The 11,786-nt window shown below is 39.5% G+C and overlaps 1 protein-coding gene across 1 annotated transcript; it reads right to left on the bottom strand.

Annotated features, from left to right (window-relative positions):
- Window positions 1-894: 894 nt before the first annotated feature.
- On the bottom strand, window positions 895-6,547 carry LOC126780342 (uncharacterized). The gene is made up of 7 exons (XM_050504739.1): window positions 6,428-6,547; window positions 5,950-6,085; window positions 5,707-5,766; window positions 3,220-3,285; window positions 3,027-3,141; window positions 1,947-2,213; window positions 895-1,876 (listed from the first exon to the last, which is right to left on the bottom strand). The coding sequence occupies exons 2-7, from the start codon at window positions 6,046-6,048 to the stop codon at window positions 1,731-1,733; spliced, it is 753 nt and encodes a 250-aa protein (XP_050360696.1). The 5' UTR covers window positions 6,049-6,085; window positions 6,428-6,547; the 3' UTR covers window positions 895-1,730.
- Window positions 6,548-11,786: the final 5,239 nt, after the last annotated feature.

Raw genomic sequence — 11,786 nt, forward strand, 5'->3', positions numbered from 1 at the left:
GGCTCTTCATCTGCGAGTAATACTATATAGCTAATAGAAAAAACCTATGATAACACTAAAGATAAATAAAAATGTACTTACAAGGAAGTTTTCACATTTCGATATTCATATGAACAAAAGTTTTTATTTGATGAAAGAAACTCTCCTAACATCAACAAATTAATCCTGGGCAAATGAGAGGAATTTGCCTTAACAAAACCTTGTTCCATCATTGACGGATCTTGGATGTTTTATTTTCTTCACAAAACCCCGAATAACCAACGATTCAACTGATTAAATGATGCAAAATTAATTTTGAAACGCGTAAACACAACTTTTCAAGAGAAAGGGTTATAGATACTGATGCATGACGTCATTCGCTCTGATTGGTGTTTCAAATAAAATGCCGATTGCAGAATTTTATACTTTTGTTTTATTAAAAATCTTGTTCATCTCAATATGTATATTAAAATGAGATCACTTTTTAGAATCCATTTAAAATAGTTTCTTCTCTAAAATCATTTATTTTTTAATTCTTTAATACTGCCATCATGCCTATTGGCGACCAACCTTAGGAACTAAGATGTTACGTCCCTTGTGAGTAGTTACATTAACTCAATTACCCTCCACAACTGAAACACAAAAATACTACTAAGTATCGATGTTTGGTGGTAGAATATGTGATGACTGTGGTAGCTACCATCAGGGCTTGAACGAAGCTCTCCCATCAAATGATACTTACATTTAATGTTATTAGGAGAAGTAACAGTAGGAAATTTAATTATAAAATTAAACATATATTTCTAAGACATCTTTTATTTTACACCAATATATAACGGCTTATTTTGAGTAAAACACTTTTTTTTTTCAATCACATAAATCTACAATAAGAAATCGTCTGACATTTATTTTCATTTGTAGGACAACATTCGAAACATTAATGTATTTATGAATAATGCACATTACGTAAAAGTATGTACAATTAAATAAATATTGCAATTAACAATCATTCAACTTTTCATACATTAAACGGTACAATAGGATATTTTTTGCGTCTCTTCGATGCGATAGAACATGTTAATTTTAAACGAAGATTGCCGATTAAAACCCTGTTAAGTACCTCTCATTCGCTAAATTTATGTTTATAATAATTCATCACAACCTCAGCGATGAAAGAAAACATCGTTACGACACATGTGTATCCACCAAAACGCATTTGAGCAGGCTGGTGGAATAATTTCTAAACTGCCTCAAAAGGAGACCTTAGCCCAACAGTGGGGTTCAAAATAGTGACTCTGTCATAATTTCTAAGGAGTGATATATGTAGGCATGGACATTGCTCATGTTCTAATCTAATTAGAAATACCAAATAGTGACGCAATTGCTCACATTGCTATAATTTTTATTTTCTAAATCACACGTGATCATAATCATGTTACTAGAACATAGATCGATAAATAAATCGATTAATATTAGATATAAAGGTCCCATTTAGGTGTTCTACATAAGTTTAAAAGATAGATTATCCTTAATAATAAACTATGCATTGTCTTTAATGCTTTTTTAAATATCTTTGTAATAATAATTTTCATTTCAATTTATTTTCTTGAAAGTAGGTTATTATTTTGAAATGCCATATTTACATTTTATATTTGTTTACAACACTTAAAATACACAGTCATTGTTATATAAATAACTAGAGAAGTTGAATGAGTTACATCAAAAATATTATTGAATCCGTATGGAAAGGTTTAGTTGTGATGTCGCGGGTAGTACGGCTCATACTTCGGGGAGCGATGTCGGTGCGGGGGACGATGCCAGCGCGAGTTGCGGTAAGGGCGCGAAGGCGTTCCCTGCGCGGGGCGAGGCGGTCTCGACGGCCGACTTATGCCACCACCTGTGTGCATTACTCTTTTAGACACATGTACTGAACCGGAAGTACGGTAAAATAACATATTCACACTTACCCATAGATGGTGCGAGTAATGGCGAAAAATGACGAGGCCGTACAGGCGGTGCTGGACTTTGATGGTAAATTGGCGGTGTTGGAATCGAGCGGTAAGTTGGCGGTGTTGGTATCGGGCGGTAAGTTGGCGGTTCTGGACTGTCGTGGAAAGTTGGCGGCGGAGGAGGCACTAGGATCGGACTTAATCGTGACTCCGGCCGATTCCGTTCGTTTGAGTTGCCTTCACATTGATTGGTAGTAGTACCGGTTGGTTGAATACTTTCAAGCGCTAAAGGATAGGAAGCAGCATTTGAGATATCGAACAATTATGAACTTAATCCAAACATTACACACACAAAACAGAAGATAGAATTATGTCATTACGTCAATGCACAAATATTAATCTATTTTAATATCAGCAATGATAGAATTTTCTGGTGGAAAATCACAAAATAAAGTTGTTAAAACTTAAATTATGGTTTTGCATACAACTTATCTATTTCCTTATTATACTTTTTATTATACTTTTTGTGGTTTTATTTAAACAACTGGTTATTCGAAATTTTTGCCAAGGTACAAATTTCGACAATAATTTGGAGATTATTTGCTACAAAGCCAACCTATATGACTTTTTATTTCTTTCCGTGCCAAAATTATCGAGTTATTTAAAAGATGAAATTTAGGAAAACTAAGGTTCAGCTGGACGAAAACATAAAACGTGTTATTGATTTTTAAATAAGACATTTAGGTTGACATTGGCAGAATAAACGTAAATTACATTTTAATTTACTTTTATTATTTGTATATTAAGAGTTCACATTTCAGGCACCGATTTAAAAGAACAACAAAACTTCTTATCGATAGTCCGATAGTGTTTGTCACCGTTTAGCGTTAAATATTTTCTTTCAGGTCAGACAAATCATTTAGCAGATAAAGCAAAGCATATACACAATAATGAAAAATATACCAAGAATGGACGCTGTAGGGACAATTACATTTACTCTAGTACTCGGCAAATATTTAAGCAATTAGAATATTTTTAATTTTTAACATATTTGTTTATAAAAAAAAATACAAAAGCAAAAGTCAATAAAATACTTACATTCCTTGAGGTTTTCAATAAAAGTTAGTAAGAAATTAGGAGTAGTGAGACCAAGAGAATTCCTAGCGCTTGAATCATTTGGCTGTGTCTGTGTGCGAGAAGTAGACGAACGAACCTAAAATATACAAAAACATATATATATATTTTATTTATCTCATAAATATACACAAACGTATTTTTTATATTTACTTACTGTGTCAACTCTTGTAATAATACTGTTCAAGTTTTGCAGTGAAGGCAGCATTTTAGTTAGGAAATCCTAAAAAAGCAATGATTTTTTTATTACAGAAAATCGAAATGAACTAAAGCCTGGTTTCCGAAGTTCCCACTTCCATTGTCATTAAATATTGGTTTAATAGTGTTGTATAATAGATAAACGTCGTTGCCATTCAATGACTACGAAACCAATAATCAAGATGAGTCTTGTCAAAAGAGCAACAACAAAGTTTAAAATTGACTTTATCACTACATTTGGTTATTAATGATAACATTAGAAATAATAAAAAAATCGAAAGTAAATAAATTATAACTTACAAAAATTTATAATTTATTAGCGGCTGTATGAAATATTATTCTGTCATTGTCAATTATTAAAAAAAAAAAACACAAATTAATTGATATGTTTTTTCGGGTGATGTTTTGCAAAATGACTTATAAATATTATTATCAAAGCAAAATCTGAATTTAAATTCTTAGCTTAAATTCCTGAAACTTATACGAACTACAAAATTAACACATACTTTGCTTATTTGAATGTTATCAATTATGTTCACATTCAATGTACTGATATTAGTTACATAAAACTGGGAGTAACGGCTGGAAAAATTTAAAACGACAAATAAAGTTATGGAATCAATAAACAGCACACATTGATTGTTTAAGTTAATCCAAGTTTAAAGGGATAATTACTTATGGATATTATTGAGAATATATATGCTCATGTTTTTAATAATGATTAAAGTTTGGATTAATATGAATCGATTTAAGCAGTTAATTTAAATCCAACGTAACTGATATTCTACCGCAAAACAGCAATACTTGATATTGTTGTGTTCCGGTTTGAAGGGTGAGTGAGCCAGTTTAATTACAGGCACAAGGGACATAAAATCTTAGTTCCCAAGGTTGGTGGCGCATTGGCTATAAGCGATGATTGACATTTCTTACAATGCCAATGTCTAAGGGCGTTTGGTGACCACTTACCATCAGCTGGCCCATATGCTCGTCCACCTTACTATTCCATAAAAAAAAATGTCAGCCTGGCTTTGTAGAGCATATTTTTTTACATTTTCAAAACAAGCCATGGATGCTCAATATAATTATAGTATAATTAATACCATAATAGTAGTAGATAATTTAGTACCATTTCATAATATTTTTACAAATTTAAGACGCAGTTTTTTTTTTATAGAATAGGAAGGCGGACGAGCATATGGGCCACCTGATGGTAAGTGGTCACCAACGCTCTTAGACATTGGCATTGTAAGAAATGTCAACCATCGCTTACATATCCAATGCGCCACCAACCTTGGGAACTAAGATTTTATGTCCCTTGTGCCTGTAATTACACTGGCTCACTCACCCTTCAAACCGGAACACAACAATATCAAGTATTGCTGTTTTGCGGTAGAATATCTGATGAGTGGGTGGTACCCACCCAGACGAGCTTGCACAAAGTCCTACCACCAGTATGGCATTGAAGTAATACTTAGAATTCGAATATATGTTTTTGAAATCACTCCTATGTAATAAATAGGAGTGTTTACGTAAATTTCACACTTACGCATAGAACATTATTTTTTTCCATTTATATTTTAAGACGTAGATTTATTTACTTAACAAGTGCACTTGCGTCAACTTTTTCAGGTAAATGTTCATATGATCTGCTTTTGCAATATCAAGGGTATGAATATCTGCCTCATCGATTTTCTTCGTTTTCGTAAGTAATATCAGCATTTCTCCAAGAGTCAGACATGAAAGCACACCTTCTTTTCAAATCGCTGTATATTATCAATGCCTTGTGTGCAGTGTAGTAGATCATTTTTCTGTCGTCTGCCACTCATCCCCTTTGTTTAACAAAATCAAAGCGCTGTCAATCGACAATAGTCCACGGCGCACGCAGTCCGTAAATATTTCTTTTTGCACTATTATCATTATTAATAATGTCTGCCACGTGAGCAAATCATAAAGAAATTTTGTTCGCCAGGTTAAACTATTAACCGTCACGATAGCATGCGAAAACGATCCCCTGGCGCTCCTCGTTAAAACGGAAAGGGTACCGCTGGTTTTTAGTGGGTATTCCGATGTTCGGGGCGCACTCGGCGCCTAGGACACCAGCGAGCCCCACATACCCCCCCCCACTGTTTCCGTGGGGGAAACGCGTAATGCGTCTTTCCAGCAAGCAGCTTTCTTTATTTGCGAAAACGGAAACGCATTTTTAAAAGTTATAGAACCGATAGCGCTAATGAATATATAAATTGCTAACAAAAGCAACTCCGAAACCGGTTATAAGTTATATTTAAATCGGATGATTAAACTGAAGATAGAAAACCGTATGAAAGATAATCTTAAATACATTAAAACTTACATGTTTTAATATCTGTTATCGACTAATAGCTAACCGTACGGTGAACTTGTCAAATAGATGAGTTATTTAATAACGTATTAAGAAACGGAAACTTACAGGAACCCATGGTGTTTGGTTGTTCGGTGGATCGTCAAGCAAGTGAAGTTCCATTGCATTCTGAAAAAAAAAATATAATTTAAAATAATAAAAATAAGCGATCGTGTCAGTGTAACAAAAAAAAACTATAATAAAATGATAATAAAACTTAATGTATGTTTTTGACATTTATTCTTGTTTATTATTTAAAAAATTGTATGTCTAAAATTATAGGTTAGAAAATGTTACTTTTAATAAATTTACCTCGATATATTCTTCTAAAAGTTTGTATAATGTTAACAGGAATGACGACAATACCAGTACTTTGCATGTTTGAAACTCTTTTAGCAACTTTTGATACATTATGACTCTTGACGTTCCTTCTTCTGCATTTCCCCTTCTGAAATTACGATTACGATTGTTTATATATTTTGCAATTAAAAAGAAATGAATTTACATGATATATTATAAATATATATTAAAGTATTTATATATGTATTGTGTGATTTTTTACAGCGACTCGAAAAGAATTGATAGATTTTAAATTGATGAACGGAGAAGCCCATGTAATATGTACTTTGTTGTTTTTAAAATAGAACGTTCTTGATGCTATCAATAAATACAGCTCATTAAAAGTATTTTTATTATTTTGAGTTTAAACAGATATAAAAAATAGCGTAAAAATATTAAATTAATATGAACAAAATTAAATAAATTAAAAAAAGAAAATCGAAAATAGTACCTATTGTTCTTAGGCGCTGTGGTTTATCTGTCGGCATTCATTTTGAAGTGGAGCTCACGCAATGATTTTACTTCAGCCTCAGCACACCCCGTTAACACTTGGTACCCATGGGCGGATTTGATACCGTGACTACCCTAGGCCTATAGATCCATAACCGGAACACAACAACACTAATTATTGCTGTTTGGCGGTAGAATATCTGGTATGCGGTCGGTGCCTACCCAGACGAACTGCCGCAATGCCCTATGGGTAAGTGATGCGTGTGTTAGGGTCTGTGAGAATATTATAATAAGAAATGAAACTCACGCAGATGGTCCATAAACGTGTATATTATACACACGTTGTACACACAATGTATGCGCACAGAAGAAATAAAGTTATACAGGTATAGACGATCACATATGTACACATAAACACGAACACAATACTTAAACACAAAGCGAATTATTTTTAAGCGCAAGTAACGGTTATGACGGTGGTAGAATAATGAATAATGCGTAAGTCGTAAACGTTGGTAGGATCATTCGTAGCCAATATAAAAAATCCGTCGCTCCAATGCGCTTGCACCGGTAGGCGGGGCCTCAACATAGAACAAAGGACGACGTCACAACGGAGATAAACAATGCGGTTGTCCACTGTGTACGTTCGATCGTCCGTTGTGTCGTCAATCCAATATTCTATGTTGAGTTGGAATGTGTTGTGTAGTATGTCTGTTTGGATGTATGTTTATAATATGTGCGTAAGTATGTATGTTAGTAGGATGCACATGTGGTGGACGCCACATCACTCCCCCCCAGAGAGCGTCCCTACGGACGGTAAAAATCCGGGAATCGGACCTTTCGACCCGAGCGAGTTGCTCGGACATCGGGGCACACAGCATCTTTAGCTTGGCTGATGTTGCCGTGCTGGACTTCGATGCTTGTGGCGGGTTCTGTGGCCATGTACGCTGGTTTTAGACGGTCGATGGAGACGGAGACCTGTTTACCCTTGACTAGGATTTTAAAGACTTTGTCTCCACTTTGTACAACCTTATAAGGGCCGGTGTATGGTGGTTGTAAGGATCCCCGCACCGCGTCTTCCCTGAGAAATACGTGGGTGGAGGAAGCGAGGTCTTTAAATACGAAGACTTTATTGTTCGCGTGACGTGAGGCTGGAGAGGGTCGGAGATTATTAATTATCCTGTGCAGGCGAGCGGTGAAGTCGGAAAGGTCCGTGGTACCGTCTACACAGGAATTGAAAAATTCTCCAGGGAGGCGAAGAGGTTCGCCATATACGAGCTCCGCGGATGAAGAGTTGAGATCTTCTTTGATGCAACTGCGCATGCCAAGGAGGACCAGGGGTAGCGATTCGGTCCAATGGCTATCGGCATGGCACATGATCGATGATTTCAGCTGACGATGAAATCGCTCTACAAGACCATTGCATGCGGGGTGGTAGGCGGTGGTTCGTCGATGATGAAACCCGGCTATCTTGGACAGGCAGTTAAACAGAGCGGACTCGAACTGACGTCCGCGGTCGGTAACGATGTCTGTCGGACAGCCAAAACGGGATATCCATCCCGACAGCAGTGCCTTGCCAACCGTCTCAGCTGTTATGTCTGCGATAGGTATCGCCTCAGGCCATCTAGTAAAACGGTCTACAGCTGTGAGGCAATATTTGAAACCTTCAGATGGCGGAAGAGGTCCCACTAGGTCAATGTGAATTTGAGTGAACCTGGCTCGTGGTAATTCGAAGGTGCCTAATGGTGCTGTCACATGTCTTGTGACCTTGGCACGTTGGCAATCCAGGCACTTCCGTGACCATTCGCGGCAGTCTTTCCGCACACCTGGCCACACGTATCGCTGCGATACAAGTTTGGCAGTCGCATTAGCACCAGGGTGACTAAGGCAGTGCAGACTGTCGAAGACTTGACGCCTAACTGATTTAGTCACGAATGGTCTCGGCGTAGGGGTGCTTACGTCACAGTATAGTGACATTAGGCTACCGTCAATTGTCTTCTTCTCGAGGCGGAGTGAAGATTCACCACCGAGTAGAAGTTTTAATTCAGGGTCGTTGATTTGGGATTTGGCGACTGTTTCAATGGCGACAGGGCTCTGTAGTGCGTCCACCCGGGACAAGGCATCAGCAACAACATTATCTTTGCCAGATATATGCTGAATGTCTGTGGTGAACTGCGCTATGAAATCCAGGTGTCTATACTGACGAGGGGAGCTGCTACTTTTCCTCTCGTGGAAGGCGTAAAGCAATGGCTTGTGGTCAGTATAGACTGTGAAATGTCGCGCCTCTAGCATGTGGTAAAGTGTTTGATTCCCTCGTAGATAGCAAGAAGCTCGCGATCATACGGGGAATACTTTTGCTGTGCCGGACTCAGTTTCCGTGAGAAAAATGCTAGCGGTTGCCAAATCCCATCTTTGTGTTGCTGCAAGACTGCCCCCATAGCCTGGTCAGACGCATCTGTGACGAGAGCTAGTTTGGCCTGGATATCTGGGTGTGCAAGTAAAGTGGCATCACAAAGACTCTCCTTACTCTGGTTAAATGCTGCGAGGGCTTCGCCAGATATATGGACTGGGTGGGAGCCCTTCACTGAACCAGTGAGTAAGGCGTGGAGGGGCTGTTGGATTTTAGCAGCCTGAGGTATAAATCGCCTGTAAAAATTCAACATACCTAGGTAACGTCTCAGCTGTTGGACGGTTTTAGGTACTGGGAATTGCTTGATGGCGTCTACCTTAGAGTCTAAGGGCTTGGTACCAGCTGCCGAAATTCTGTAACCTAAAAACGTTACCTCCTCGGCACCGAAGACACACTTGGCCGAGTTGACCAGCATGCCGTAGTCTCGCATTCTCCCGAACAGTTGATGCAGATGCTTCTCGTGTTCGGCCTGACTTTTGGAGAAAACCAGGAAGTCATCCAGGTAAGGGTAAACAAAATCTAACCCGCGAGTCATCTCGTCAACCAACCTTTGAAACGTTTGGCCTGCGTTCCTGAGACCAAAGGTCATGAATGGGAACTCGAACAAACCAAACGGGGTTGTAATGGCAGTTTTTGGGATGTCATCTTCACTAACCGGCACTTGGTTGTAAGCTTTAACCAAGTCGATTGTAGAAAAAATTGTACAACCTGATATATTATGCGCGAAATCGTGGATATGTCGGATGGGGTACATGTCCGGAATTGTCCTCGCGTTGAGCTTGCGGTAGTCCCCGCAAGGTCGCCATCCGTTGTCCTTCTTCGGAGCTAAATGTAATGGCGACGACCATGGACTGTCTGAAGGACGTGCAGTGCCGTTGCTCAGCATAATCTCGAATTCGCGCTTAGCTATGGTGAGCTTATCGGGAGCTAACCTGCGGGGAGTGCAAGCTATGGGAGGTCCAGGTGTGGTGCGTATATGGTGTACGGTGTTATGCCTAGGTGTGCAAGGTATACCGGATGGTCGGATTAATCTTTGGTATTGCGACAGAATAGAATGGTATCGAGATTCACCAGTCAAGACCTTTACAGAAAAAGCATTGCAAGTATCTTTATTGTAGTAAAGCTCAGCAATTGAAGTAAGTGAGGTGATATTGTCTATTAGGCGCTTATTTTTTACGTCTACAGATAAATTGTATTTACAAAGAAAGTCTACACCTATGATAGCTTTGGTTACATCCGCAACAATAAAGCGCCAAGGAAAATCCCTGCGTAAGCCTAGATCTAAATTAAAATTAACAAAACCATACGTGTTGATGACACTGCCGTTAGCCGCCGACAGTTGATAGCCAGTCTGCTTGCACTGGTTGTGTAGGGCCCGAGGAAATACGCACAGGTCACTGCCCGTGTCGATAAGGAACTCGTTCTTGGTCCGGCGGTCAGTGACGAATAGACGACCTGGTGTTAGGTTGGAGCAGTCGGTAGTCGTCATTACCGACTGCTTTGAGAGTTTCCCGCCTTCGAAAAGTCACACGGCTTTATGCACTTCGTTGCGCCGTCCCTAAACCGTTGGTGATACCAGCATATCGGATACTTCCGATAGCTGGACTCGGAACGTCTGGATGATCCACTTCTGTCACGGCGCTGATGTCGAGTCCTCGAGCGGGGTCGTCTGCCAAGCTCGAGGGTCAGATCCTTAACCATTCTCCGCAATTCGGCGATCTCACCAGCCATGGACTGTAAACTGGGTCCATGCGCAGATGTCGCAGCAATGTGGTGCGGTGGGGATGCTATATCTTGCACCCTGTCGGCCAAGTCTGCAAGGGTCTCCAGTGAGCTATGAGGTTGTGATGCGAGAAGGGTCTGGATGTTTCCGGGCAGGCGACTGCACCAGATGGTACGGAGAAAGTCCTCAGGCACGTTCTGGCCCGCGAGGTTCTGGAGATGACGCAGGAATTGGGATGGCTTTCTATCTCCAAGGTCTTCATGCATGAGAAGCTGTTTCACCTTACGCTCTTGAGAAGCCGAAAGTCGCTTGATTAGCTCGGTTTTTAATTTATTGTATTTATCAGCAGCAGGTGGAGCCAGTAAAATGTCCTTGACCTCGCGCGAATATTGGTGGTCGAGGTTGCCGATGATGTAATTGAACTTGGTGGAGTCACCAGTAATTCCGGCGTTCGCGAATAGAGCCTCGACTTGTGCGAACCAGACTTCCGGGTCATCAGGGTAAAAAGATGGTAGTCGAAGACCGGCGTTAAAAGTTCCAGAGCGTTCGCCGTCAGTACTAACGCGCTGCATAGGGCGTGGTTTTCGCTTGGTCACGTTATGACCGCCATTTTGTGAAGTGCATGACTTAGCAGAATCGCTGCTTTCGCTCATGGTGTTCTTTAAAAATTACAGCTCGGGGTCACCAGTTATGGGTAAGTGATGCGTGTGTTAGGGTCTGTGAGAATATTATAATAAGAAATGAAACTCACGCAGATGGTCCATAAACGTGTATATTATACACACGTTGTACACACAATGTATGCGCACAGAAGAAATAAAGTTATACAGGTATAGACGATCACATATGTACACATAAACACGAACACAATACTTAAACACAAAGCGAATTATTTTTAAGCGCAAGTAACGGTTATGACGGTGGTAGAATAATGAATAATGCGTAAGTCGTAAACGTTGGTAGGATCATTCGTAGCCAATATAAAAAATCCGTCGCTCCAATGCGCTTGCACCGGTAGGCGGGGCCTCAACATAGAACAAAGGACGACGTCACAACGGAGATAAACAATGCGGTTGTCCACTGTGTACGTTCGATCGTCCATTGTGTCGTCAATCCAATATTCTATGTTGAGTTGGAATGTGTTGTGTAGTATGTCTGTTTGGATGTATGTTTATAATATGTGCGTAAGTATGTATGTTAGTAGGATGCACATGTGGTGGACGCCAC

The sequence above is a fragment of the Nymphalis io genome, chromosome Z, assembly GCF_905147045.1.
Source record: "Nymphalis io chromosome Z, ilAglIoxx1.1, whole genome shotgun sequence".
In the NCBI taxonomy this organism is placed as follows: domain Eukaryota; kingdom Metazoa; phylum Arthropoda; class Insecta; order Lepidoptera; family Nymphalidae; genus Nymphalis; species Nymphalis io.

What these genes read in the sequence shown, in the direction of transcription:
- LOC126780342 (XM_050504739.1), bottom strand. Translation starts at nt 6,048, where the DNA reads ATGTATCAAAAGTTGCTAAAAGAGTTTCAAACATGCAAAGTACTGGTA. An exon ending in ACCAAACACCATGGGTTCCT is followed by an intron (nt 3,286 to 5,706) that starts GTAAGTTTCCGT and finishes TTGCTTTTTTAG; the next exon opens with GATTTCCTAACTAAAATGCT. An exon ending in ATTACTCGCACCATCTATGG is followed by an intron (nt 1,877 to 1,946) that starts GTAAGTGTGAAT and finishes TAATGCACACAG; the next exon opens with GTGGTGGCATAAGTCGGCCG.